Below are 13,581 nucleotides of genomic sequence, written 5' to 3' on the forward strand. Positions count from 1 at the left end.
CCCTCAGGACCATCCTGGGAATCCTGTACTCGGCGCCCCCTCAGGACCATCCTGGGAATCCTGTACTCGGCGCCCCCTCAGGACCATCCTGGGAATCCTGTACTCGGCGCCCCCTCAGGACCATCCTGGGAATCCTGCACTCGGCGCCCCCTCAGGACCATCCAAGGAATCCTGTACTCGGCGCCCCCTCAGGACCATCCTGGGAATCCTGTACTCGGCGCCCCCTCAGGACCATCCATGGAATCCTGTATTTGGTGCCCCCTCAGGACCATCCTGGGAATCCTGTACTCAGATCCGGACCATCCTGAAGGAGACCTGAGTAAGTGAAGTTGAATGGATTGGGATTTCCCTGTTGTGGGTGTGGTCTATGTTGGTGTGGGTGTGGTTTACGTTGGTGTGTTTGTTACTTTGTACAAAATGCATCTAATGAGCTTTGGGGGATGGAGAAACCGTGCCGAGCGGAGGGGCAGTGAGTTATGAGAGGATGATGATTGTCCCCGGGGGGTTGGGTACTCACCACCAGCACAATCCCCGCTGTGCTCCCAACCAATGGAGGACAAGGACTGAGCGCTGCCAACGCCATCAGATAACTTCCGAGTATTACGCCGGCCGCCATGATCAGCCCGAGACCCAGAGAAGACCTGAGGAGAGAACACAGACATATTCAATGCCGGCATTTAAAGAGGACCTGTCAGTGACGTCACATAAATAATCCCCGACATCCCTCAATACACACAACACATCCCCCTTTATCATCCTTCAGCTGCACTCAGTGACTCCGCCCAGGCTGAGATGATGTCATCAGTCTGCTGCAGGCAGGAGGAAGCGCTGCTTCTGTAACCGCTGTGTCCGCACAACACCGGGGATTACGGTTCCCGGTATAATGTGATCGCTAATCAGCCATGCTTCCTATGCTGTGATTGGCCCACAGCGATCACATGGTACCTGGGCCAAACACAGCACCCTGTACCATGTGATTAGCCGTAGCCAATCACAGTATGTGAACAATAAGCCCAGCTGTTATAACTGTAACCTCGATTCAAGACAATCCGAAGAAATCGCAGTCACAGTGATAATTACTACAGCAGCAATCAAAAAACCCCTCTGATCACCCCCCAGAGTAGTGCAATGTGACTATGGTGACCTCCAACTACTCTGATAATAGTATGGGGGAAAAAAATTTGAAAAAAAAAAAAAAATAGCAAAAAAAGAAAAAAAAAAAAAAATATTTTTTTTATTTCATTTCCGTACCGTCACCGGTCACATGAGGACGTTGTACTGCACTGGGGACAGGATGTAAAAAACAAAACAAAATAAAGTTCATTCTCCAAAAAATTGTGACAAAGGATTAAAACTTCAAAAAAAAAAAAAACTTGCCAGGCCTCTTACTAAATACCTTGGACCGTCTACTTTCCAAAAAGGGGTGATTTGGGGGGTATTTGTACTGGGGGAGGGGCAATTTGGGGGGTATTTGTACTGGGGGTGATTTGGCGGGTATTTGTACTGGGGAGGTGATTCGGGGGGTATTTTTACTGGGGGCGATTTGGTAGGTAGTGATTTGGGGGGAATTTGTTCTTGGGGGGGGGGGGGGGGTGGTGATTTGGAAGGTATTTATACTGGCGGGTGATTTAGGGGGTATTTGTACTGGGGGGTTTTTGTACTGAGAGGGTGATTTGGGGGGTATTTGTACTGGGGGGTTTTTGTACTGAGAGGGTGATTTGGGGGGTATTTGTACTGGGGGGGCATTTGGGGGGTATTTAAACTGGGGATGATTTTTTTTTATTGTCCTGACATTTTCACGCCTCAAGAAATTCGATCGGCTGTCAGTACATCCGGATTGATCGATTTTCATATATACTGGTGTGTGACATGGGGGGAGGGGGGGGGGTACATACAGTGCTGTGCACCCCCCACCCCCCTCTTATTTACCACTTGAGCTTCAGAAGGTTTTACTCCCTTCATGATCAGAACATTTTTGCTATTCAGCACTGCGTTACTTTACTTCTGTACCGGACCAATTCCGTCATTCCTCTCCTACATGTAGAATTCAAGTATTTATTTTTTTCGCTAGAAAATTACTCAGAACCCCCAAACATTTTATATATATAAACAGAGGTTTTAGAGAATAAAACGGCGGGTGTTGCAATCTTTTCTGTCACACGGTATTTGCGCTGTGAATTTTTCTAACGCAATTTTTTTTAGGAAAAAAAAAACACCTGATTGGAGCAGAGATCAGTGACGTGTCAAACACAGCCCCTCCCCCCAGTGTTATAAACACTTCCCAGGACACATTTAACCCCTCCTCGCCCCCTAGTGGTTAACCCCCTTCACTGCCAGTGCCATTTACACAGGAATCGCTGCATTTATATAGCACTGATTGCTGTATAAATGACAATGGTCCCAAAAATGTGTCAAAAATGTCCGATGTGTCCCCCACAATGTCGCAGTCACAATAAAAATCGCTGATCGCCGCCATTACTAGTAAAAAAAATGCCATAAAACTATCCCCTATTTTGTAAACGCTATAACTTCTGCGCAAACCAATCAATAAACACTTATTGCGATTTTTTTTTTTTTTACCAAAAATATGTAGAAGAATACGTATCGGCCTAAACTGAGGAAAGAAAAAAAAAATTGTTTTTTTTTTATATATTTTTGGGGGATATTTATTTAGCAAAATGTAAAAAAATAATACGTTTTTCAAGATTTTATTTTTTGTGCTATAAAAAAAAAACAAAAAACAAAAACAAACAAACCGCAGAGGTGATGAAATACCACCAAAGGAGAGCTTTATTTGTGGGGGGGGGGAAAGTACGCCAATTTTGTTTGGGAGCCGCGTCGCACGACCGCGCAATTGTCAGTTAAAGCGGCGCAGCGCCGGATCGCAAAATATGATCTGGTCAGGAAGGGGGTAAATTCTTCCAGGGCTGAAGAGGTTAAGAGGAGGTCTAGTGCTAGAATTATTGCTCTCGCTCTAACAATCGTGGCAATACCTCACATGCGTGTAGCGCTGGTATTTTAATATGTTAGTGTATTTATGTAAATGTAAGTTTGTCTGAAGCCGCAGTTTGGCTCAGACTAATTATGTGAAAGTTCTGGTTTCTGTAGCAGTTCAGTTGGGTTCTGCTGGTTTCCACTTGGCCGTGGGCGTCGCCGTCACCACCGGTAAGTGTTGGAAATGCAGCAGGCTGAATGCACTGGGTACCCCTTTTACTCGAAAATAGCCCGATGGGAGTGGTTCACCCGCTGTGCATTCTGGGTAAGGGTACTTAAGGTACTGACGCCATTTTCAGGCTCTCTCTTTCGAGGTTCGTTATCCAGACCTCGTGGCCCTCCTGGCCTGAGGCGTGTGCTGCCTTTCTCTATGTCTCTGGGTCGGCTGGCACGAGGCTTTGTAACTGAAAGGGTGGGCCCAAAAGTCTTGGGACCTACCGATCCAGGGGTGGTCCTGTGCCGTCTTGCCTGCGGGGAGAAGCCAAGCGACTGGAGGATCCAGGGGAGGACTTTTTCAAGGAGAGGACCGAGCAACAAGGCCGGTATCTCTGGAGGAGCCTGGACACTCGGAGGACACATCCCGGGTCACCTACCACACAGTACCGCCGGGTCGGCTGAAGGAATCTGGTACTGTGTGACAGCTCTTTGATTTCTCAACAAGTTGCTGGTTGTGCTTCCCTGTGGCAGAGCATTGCACAACAATTCCCTTATACTGACAAGTCTGAGGCAGAGACTTTATTTGAGCATTTCACCGGCTGCTGGGTCAGTGAGAGAGGCCTATCCGGTGATTGCCGGATCCAGCCTGTGGAAGCCGTTTGTCCTCTGGATCAAGAGAATACTTCCAACCCACAATTACCAGGTGCCTGAACTCCCCGGAACCCTCCATCCCTCTACTGCACAACTTCATGTATCTTTCAAATAAATCTTTGGAAAAAGGACCAAGTGTCGGAGCCGACATTCTTTATTCCACTCTACAATGGGACCCCTAAGACGGGAATGGTGAGGCAACGGTAAGCCCAATAAAAACCAGCAGCTCCTTCAGGGGTCAGTGCTACATGTGTGTGTATAGAAGACGCCTGTCCACAGAATCCCTTCCCTCCAATCCTCACCATCATGGGGAAGAGCAAAGATCTGTCAGAGGAGGTCGGGGAGAAGATTGGAGACCTGCACAAGGCTGGAATGGGCTACAAGACCATCAGCAAGAAGCTTGGTGAGAGGAGACGACTACTGGAGGGATTATTTCACAAATGGAAGAAAATACTAAATAACCATCAATTGTCCTCAGTCTGGAGCTCCATGGAAGATTTCTCCTCATGGGGTGAGGATGGTCATGAGAAAAGTGAGGGATCCGCCCAGAACTACATGGGAGGAGCTTGTGAAGGATCTCAAGGCAGTTTGGATCACAGTCACCAAACCATTGGTTACACAATATGCTGCCATGGACTGAAATCCTGCAGCACCCGCAAGGTCCCCCTCCTCAGGAAGACACATGTACAGGTCCCCCTCCTCAGGAAGACCCATGTACAGGTCCCCCTCCTCAGGAAGACCCATGTACAGGTCCCCCTCCTCAGGAAGACCCATGTACAGGTCCCCCTCCTCAGGAAGACCCATGTACAGGTCCCCCTCCTCAGGAAGACCCATGTACAGGTCCCCCTCCTCAGGAAGACACATGTACAGGTCCCCCTCCTCAGGAAGACACATGTACAGGTCTTCCTCCTCAGGGAGACACATGTACAGGTCCTCCTCCTCAGGAAGACACATGTACAGGTCCCCCTCCTCAGGAAGACACATGTACAGGTCCCCCTCCTCAGGAAGACACATGTACAGGTCCCCCTCCTCAGGAAGACACATGTACAGGTCCCCCTCCTCAGGAAGACACATGTACAGGTCCCCCTCCTCAGGAAGACCCATGTACAGGTCCCCCTCCTCAGGAAGACCCATGTACAGGTCCTCCTCCTCAGGAAGACCCATGTACAGGTCCCCCTCCTCAGGAAGACCCATGTACAGGTCCCCCTCCTCAGGAAGACCCATGTACAGGTCCCCCTCCTCAGGAAGACCCATGTACAGGTCCCCCTCCTCAGGAAGACCCATGTACAGGTCTTCCTCCTCAGGAAGACACATGTACAGGTCCTCCTCCTCAGGGAGACACATGTACAGGTCTTCCTCCTCAGGGAGACACATGTACAGGTCCCCCTCCTCAGGAAGACACATGTACAGGTCCTCCTCCTCAGGAAGACACATGTACAGGTCCCCCTCCTCAGGAAGACACATGTACAGGTCCCCCTCCTCAGGAAGACACATGTACAGGTCCCCCTCCTCAGGAAGACCCATGTACAGGTCCCCCTCCTCAGGAAGACCCATGTACAGGTCCCCCTCCTCAGGAAGACCCATGTACAGGTCCCCCTCCTCAGGAAGACACATGTACAGGTCCCCCTCCTCAGGAAGACACATGTACAGGTCTTCCTCCTCAGGGAGACACATGTACAGGTCCTCCTCCTCAGGAAGACACATGTACAGGTCCCCCTCCTCAGGAAGACACATGTACAGGTCCCCCTCCTCAGGAAGACACATGTACAGGTCCCCCTCCTCAGGAAGACACATGTACAGGTCCCCCTCCTCAGGAAGACACATGTACAGGTCCCCCTCCTCAGGAAGACCCATGTACAGGTCCCCCTCCTCAGGAAGACCCATGTACAGGTCCTCCTCCTCAGGAAGACCCATGTACAGGTCCCCCTCCTCAGGAAGACCCATGTACAGGTCCCCCTCCTCAGGAAGACCCATGTACAGGTCCCCCTCCTCAGGAAGACCCATGTACAGGTCCCCCTCCTCAGGAAGACCCATGTACAGGTCTTCCTCCTCAGGAAGACACATGTACAGGTCCTCCTCCTCAGGGAGACACATGTACAGGTCTTCCTCCTCAGGGAGACACATGTACAGGTCCCCCTCCTCAGGAAGACACATGTACAGGTCCTCCTCCTCAGGAAGACACATGTACAGGTCCCCCTCCTCAGGAAGACACATGTACAGGTCCCCCTCCTCAGGAAGACACATGTACAGGTCCCCCTCCTCAGGAAGGCACATGTACAGGTCCCCCTCCTCAGGAAGGCACATGTACAGGTCCCCCTCCTCAGGAAGACACATGTACAGGTCCCCCTCCTCAGGAAGACACATGTACAGGTCCCCCTCCTCAGGAAGACACATGTAGAGGTCCCGCTCCTCAGGAAGACACATGTACAGGTCCCCCTCCTCAGGAAGACACATGTACAGGTCCCGCTCCTCAGGAAGACACATGTACAGGTCCCCCTCCTCAGGAAGGCACATGTACAGGTCCCCCTCCTCAGGAAGGCACATGTACAGGTCCCCCTCCTCAGGAAGACACATGTACAGGTCCCCCTCCTCAGGAAGACACATGTACAGGTCCTCCTCCTCAGGAAGACACATGGACAGGTCCCCCTCCTCAGGAAGACACATGTACAGGTCCTCCTCCTCAGGAAGACATATGTACAGGTCCGTCTGAAGTCTGCCAATGAACATCTAAATCAGTGATTCTCAACCAGGGTCCCTCCAGAGGTTGTAGGGGTTCCTTCAGCATTGGGCCATTTCTGCCTCTCGGATAAGTTCCCACCGACACCATTGATCTTTTTAGCTCTCTGTAAGGGGGGTAATTCTTCCCACCGACCATCACACTAATGTATCATGAGCTGTAGATCTCAAATTTTTAGCAGAGGGTCCCCCGAGACCGGAGAACTATTCCAAGGGTTCCTCTGTGTTGAAAAGGTTGAGAAAGGCTGCTCTAAATTCATGTCATGTTTTGTGAAGGGGAACAAATACTTATTTTACTCACTGAACATTTGTATCATGTGATGTTTCTGGATTTTCGGTTGATATTCTGTCTCCATCATATAAAATACACCTCTGATAACAATTATAGACCCTTCATTTCTATGTAAGTGGGATAACGTACACAATCTGCAGGGGAGACGATGGTTATTTCCCCCTCTGTATATATCTAATGATATGAGATGGGGGGGGAGGGGCGCAGCGTTGATCTGTAGAGCGGAGGAGAGCTCAGGCTGGGTGTTGGGCGGCTCCTCACATCTATATTTGGCTTCCTCCAGTAGACAATGGAAGTCATTAATGGGGGGTACGAGGTCCTCAGTGTGATGATCACAAGGTTGGTGGAATGTATAAACACGGGGTCACGCGGGGAGCGGACCGCACTCAGGGGCCCGCGGGGGCTCCTCCATGAATCCACAAGTGTTCTGTCAGTGATGAAGGTCCCGACACCCCCCCAGGGGGTCTCCAACTATTCACAACATTATCACATGACATCCCCCCCCCCATACATCCATCCCGATGTCTACATGACCCCTCTAGGGCCCCACCAAGGGGCCCATTTATAGCCCTCAGCAGGACATCACTGATGATGATAATAGAAAACTCAACGTGAGAGGGAAGGTCCCATGTGATGACGATACAACCATTGGGGGGAGGGGTGTGAGGCTCCTCCTCCATTGCGTGCTGTGTGACATCACCAAGATTGCGATTGGGGAAGAGGAAAAGATCAATGGCACCCATTTATAGTGTCACCCCTCCCCCCAAACCTCTGATTATATGTAAAGGCAAACTCCAGACACACCGAATGCAACTAAAGCCGATAATCGCGACAATAAATTCGTATTAATTTAACCCCTTCAATACCGGGGGGGCACTTATACACCTTCCTGCCCAGACCAATTTCCAGCTTTCAGCGCTGTCGCACTTTGAATGACAATTGCGCGGTCATGCTACACTGTACACAAATTAAATTTTTATCATTTTTTTCCCACAAATAGAGATTTCTTTTGGTGGTATTTCATCACCTCTACGGTTTTTATTTTTTGATAAACAAAAAAATACAGAAAATTTGGAAAAAAAATGTTTTTTTTTGTTTCAGTTTCAAAACTTTGTAAATAAGTACGTTTTCTCCTTCACTGACGGGCACTGATGAGCTGGCACCAATGAAGTGGCACTGATGAGGTGGCATTGATGGACACTGATAGGTGGAACAAATTGGAACTGATAGCTGTCACAGATTGGCATGGATAGGCAACATGAATGGGCATGGATAGGTGGCATGAATGGGCATGGATAGGCGGCATGAATGGGCATGGATAGGTGGCATGAATGGGCATGGATAGGCGGCATGAATGGGCATGGATAGGTGGCATGAATGGGCGGCATGAATGGGCATGGATAGGCGGCACAGATGGGCACTGATATGCAATACAATGTTGCTTTGTTTTGTACTGATGGATGCCAATCAGTGCCAAACAATAATGCATGCCAATCAGTGATGCCCACTGTGGGCACTGATTGGCATCCATTGTGGGCACTGATTGGCATCCATTGTGGGCACCGACTGGCATCCCTGGTGGTCTAGGGTGGCATACCTGGTGCTGGGCATCCCTGGTGGCATCCCTGATGGTCCAGTGTGGGCATCCTCGGGGGGGGGGGGGGGGCTGTGCTGATAATCGATCAGCACAGATCCCCCCATCAGAGGAGCAGCCGATCGGTTCTCCTCTACTCGCGTCTGACAGGCGTGAGTGAGGAAAAGCCGATGACTGTCTCTTCGCCCTTGTACACACAGTCGGTGATTCCGACGGAATGTGTCCGATCGGACCGTGTTGTCGGATAATCCGATCATGTGTAGAGAATTCCGATTGGACAAAGTGCCACGCATGCTCAGATCAAATTCCTACACCAAAGCTATTGGCTACTAGCCTGAACGTAGTCCCGTCGTAAGGAAATAACGTCATCACGTTCCGTACGATCGGATTTTCCGATAACTTTGTCCGACCGCGTGTATGCAACAGTTTCGGACAAAATCCGTCAGACAAAATCCAACGGATTTGGTTGTCGGAATGTCCGACCCGTGTGTACAAGGGCTTCCTATTTACACTGTGACCAGCCGTGATTGGACACGGCTGATCACGTGGTAAAGAGTCCGTCGGAGACTCTTTACTGAGATCGTAGATGCCGGGTTATCAGACTGACACCCCGCAACAACGATCGCCGCGATGCGCGCCCCAGCCTGGTCATATGACGTCCGGTCAGGATTTTGAAACCACTTTGCAGCCGTCATTTGACAATCGGTGGACGGCAAGTGGTTAAGGACCAGCCGCCGCCATTATACTGTGGCAGGGTGGCTCTTCCCGGGGCGAATCGCTGTAGGTGTACGTCGGCCGCTTTAAAAGCGTTAGGGGGGGGGGGCGTGTCTGCCGGCCATCCGCAATCGCTCCACAGAGAGCCAGAACAGGGATCAGTCAATGTAAACAGAGAGATCCCCGTTCTGTCACGGGAGGAGAGAGAGATTGTCTCTTCCTAGTGATCAGGAACAGCGATCTCTCTCCTCCTCCAGTCAGTCCCATCCCCCCTCCCCCCCTCCACAGGGAACACAGTTAACCCCTTGATCGCACCCTAGGGTTAACCCCTTCCCTGCCAGTGACATTTATACAGTAATCAGTGCATTTTTATAGCTCTGATCGCTGTATAAATGTCACTGGTCCCAAAAGAAAAGCGTCCGATCTGTCCGCTGCAATGTCGCAGTGCCGCTAAAAAATTGCAGATCACCGCCATTACTAGTAAGAATGAAACAAATAATAAAACATTCCATAAATCCCCTATTTTGTAGACATGATAACTTACATTTTTTTTTTTACCAAAAATATGCAGAAGAATACATATCGGTCTAAATAGAGAAAATTTATTTTTTCATTTTTTTTGGGATATTTATTATTGCAAAAAACTGTCGCTCCATTTTTGTTTATAGCACAAAAAATAAAAACCGCAGAGGTGATCAAATACCACCAAAAGAAAATCTCTATTTGTGGGGGAAAAAAAGATGCCAATTTTGTTTGGGAGCCATGTCGCACGACCGCGCAATTGTCAGTTAAAGCGACGCAGCGCCGAATCGCAAAAGTGCCCTGGTCAGGAGGGGGGGAGGGGGGGGGTAAATCCTTCTGGGGCTGAAGTGGTTAAACCAAATGAATTTTCGGTTTTCGGCACCAAAATTTCCATTTGTGCACCTCTACTCGAGGAGCATAGCCTGGTTGCCTCCCCACCCCACCCCCCAGCCTCTGATTGGACGGTGAAAAAGCAGCAGTCTGATGATGAAGTCATCTTTATAGCGGACGAATCTCTTTAGGGTTTTGTGATTTGCCAGTGAAATCCTTAGCAGGACACAGAGGACTTCATACTCATCACTCGGGTTATGCTGCCACCTTCGGGCGACACTGGCTGAAGACCCCTTATCCAGACATATCCCCTCCTCCCCAACCCCCGCTAAGCCTCAGCCTTGTAGCGACCAATGAGGTTCGCAGATCAGAGGGGCGGGATCTCTGTGATAAGGAATCCTCTTTTCCTAATGGTCCATCGCAGGAGACAACGGATTTAAACCCTTTCGCTGCCGGAGATGTTTTTGCAGGATTTTTATTTTTTTTGCGCGCGTATAAAAAAAAAAATAATAATAATAATTTTAGGCCTGAAGATTACACAAAACCCCCAAAACTTGATATATTTTCTGAAAAAGCAGAGACCTCTAGAGAATAAAATGACGGTAGTTTCACATTTTTTATTGTCATACGATATTACCGCACAGGTCTAGGAAACGGGAAAAAAAAAAAGAAAAAGTAAAATTTTAGGGCAAACAAACGCAATAAACGACCCGAGTTTTGGGTTAAATATAACAGACGAGGTCGCCCCGAGTAAATAGATACCCGACATGTCAAACATTACATTTGTGTGCGCCCCCCTGAAACAGCAACAAGCGTCAGCCCCCGATATTCTCTATGGGTCATCAGTTTAGTGTCAGGGAGGAGGTCTGGTGCCAGAATTATCGCTCTCACTCCGGGGTGCGGCCATATGTATGGCAATCAAGGTTTTCATGCGTAGGTGCCCCTGATGCGTGCGTTTATGTTTGTACATGTGTATATGTGGGGGTTATGTGTTTGGGTGTAACTTTATTTTTGCACACGTTTTAGGTGACCGGTTCTCTTTAATGAGACATGCATGGTCTAAAAGACCCCCAATGTCTCCTCTGGGCTCCACACTGCACTGCAGGACATTCCTTCCCGGGGACACCTAGAGGCGGACCCTGGAAGTGATGTCATACACCTCGCTTTCCGACTCACCAACAAGAAGGGGAGGAGAGCGGACGTGCGTCTCCCCTCCGCCTGCCATGTCAGCCCCCGCCCCCCCCCCCCCCCCCCCGCATGCAGTAGTGAACGCATACATCGGCCACGCACACATATGTAAATGGTGTTCACACCGCACATGTGAGGTATCGCCACATACAGAGCGGGAGCGATAATTCTACCACCAGACCTCCTCTAACTCTAAACGGGTGATCTAACGAGCGGGCGCAATTTTTAAACATGACATGTTGGGTATCGATTTACTCGGCGTGACATCATCGGTCATATTATACAATAAGGGTATATATTATGTTTTTTTTTATTCATTAACCACTTCCCACCCGCCTTATAGTAAAATGACGGCAGAGCCGCTCTTGTTCTGGGGCGACGTCATATGAAGTCGCCACTTCAGCCGCGGGAGCTCCTGTGTTCCTGAGACATGGCCCAACCCCGAACTCAGTAAAGAGCCGCAGCTCTGTATCCATGTGATCGGCTGTGTCCAAACATGGAAGTGCCATTTATTGGTCCCCCTCACCTCACAATGACAGAGAGTGTCAGTGTCACCTATCAGTGCCCATTAGTGCTTTATATCAGTGCCCATCAGTGTCACCTATCAGTGCCCATTAGTGCTGCATATCAGTGCCTCCTCATCAGCGCCCATCAGTGCAGCCTAAAAGTGCCTATCAGTGTTTGGTGTCGCTTATCAGAGCCCATCAGTGCTGCATATCAGTGCAGCCTAAAAGTGCCTATCAGTGCTCAGTGTCGCTTATCAGTGCCCATCAATGCCACCTATCAGTGCCACCCCCATCAGTGCTCATCAGTGTCACTTATCAGTGCCCATCAGTGCTGCATATCAGTGCCTCATCAATGCCACCTATCAGTGCCACCCCCATCAGTGCTCATCAGTGTCACTTATCTGTGCAGCCTGTGTTCATCAGTGCCACCCATCAGTGCCCAGCAGTGCCACCCATCAGTGCCCAGCAGTGCCACCCATCAGTGCCACCCATAAGTGCCACCTATCAGTGCAGCTTAAAACTGCCCATCAGTGCTCAGTGTTGCCCATGAGTGCCACTTATCAGTGCTGCATATCAGTGCCTCCTCATCAGTGCCGCCCATCAATGCCACCTACCAGTGCCCATCAGTGCCACCCTTCAGTGCTCATTAGTGTCACTTATCAGTGCAGCCTATCAGTCCCCATCAGTGCCACCTATCATTGCCCATCAGTGCCGCCCATCAGTACCCATCAGTTCCCATCAGTGCCGCCCCATCAGTGCCACCTATCCGTGTCCATAAGTGCCGCCCATCAATGCCACCTATTAGTGCTGCATATCAGTGTAGCCCATAATTTCCCATCAGTGACACCTATCGGTGCCCATAAGTGCTGCATATCAGTGTCTCCTCATCAGTTCCCCTCAGCGAAGGAAAAATGACTTATTTACAAAATGTTCTAACATAAACTAGGAAAGATTGTTTTGTTTTGTTTTTAATTTTTGGTCTTTTTTAATTTTTCTAGAAAAAATAAATAAAACCCCAGCGGTGACTAAATACCACCAAAAGAAAGTTCTATTTGTGTGAATTTTTTTAAAAATAAAAATGCCATGTGTACAGTGTAATATGACCGTGTAATTGTCATTCAAAGTGTGACAGCGCCAAAAGCTGAGAATTGGCCTGGGCAGGAAGGGGGAGGGGAGTGCCCAGGTATTGAAGGAAGTTAAAGTGTATTTTCCCAAAAAAGCTGCATTTTAAAAACCGCTGAGCAAATACAGTGTGACATAAAAAATGGCGACGATCGCCATTTTATTCTCTAGGGTCTCTGCTATATATAACGTTAGTCATTCTCAAGGTCCTTAACGATTAAACGAGGGAATCCTTGGAATAGAAATGAACATTTCGTATGAGATCCTTCCAGCTACAGCGTGTCTGTAGTACATGCTGGGCCTGCTAGAAAAGAAAGCCCAGCACCAGCTCCCCTCTTGTACCGTAGACTGTATGAGGGGGAGGGGCGGGAGGACACCGCTAATGAGGAAATTGGTGGTAAATTCTGGAACGGATTGCAGTGACTAACGATGGAAGGAAGTGGCCACTTACCTGCACAGGACACACATGGCGATGAAGCAGGCCGCAGGGTTGGCGATGTTGCTCAGCACCACAGACCAGTGGTACGCGTCGGCTCCATAGGGCAGGCAGCTGTAGGTCTGTACAGATGGCAGCACGCCATTGGTCAATGCGTTGGACAAGCCGAGCAGCACCAACAGGTAGATATTCCGGGGTGTCCAGAACGGATGGTCGATCATTTTACTGGATTCTTCTGTCTTTTCGTCCTCTGAGCTCCGCAGTGGATAGGAATCTTCGGAGTCGGCTCCATCCTCGGGGGCGGTACCCGCTCCCACATCATGCTCAGGCTGCTCCTCAC

The 13,581-nt window shown here is 49.5% G+C and overlaps 1 protein-coding gene across 1 annotated transcript in view; it reads right to left on the bottom strand.

The window, feature by feature from the left end:
• The window catches only part of SLC52A2 (solute carrier family 52 member 2), a 70,470-nt gene that overhangs the window by 8,217 nt on the left and 48,672 nt on the right, over nt 1-13,581 (bottom strand). Inside the window, 2 exon segments of the mRNA XM_077490467.1 lie at nt 518-641; nt 13,257-13,581. The exon segment at nt 13,257-13,581 is cut by the window's right edge and continues 159 nt beyond it. Coding sequence (XP_077346593.1) covers nt 518-641; nt 13,257-13,581 — 449 coding nt within the window.

This window comes from Lithobates pipiens, unplaced genomic scaffold, assembly GCF_037356315.1.
Source record: "Lithobates pipiens isolate NorthernLeopardFrog02 unplaced genomic scaffold, aLitPip1_a1.2 Scaffold_19, whole genome shotgun sequence".
In the NCBI taxonomy this organism is placed as follows: Eukaryota; Metazoa; Chordata; class Amphibia; order Anura; family Ranidae; genus Lithobates; species Lithobates pipiens.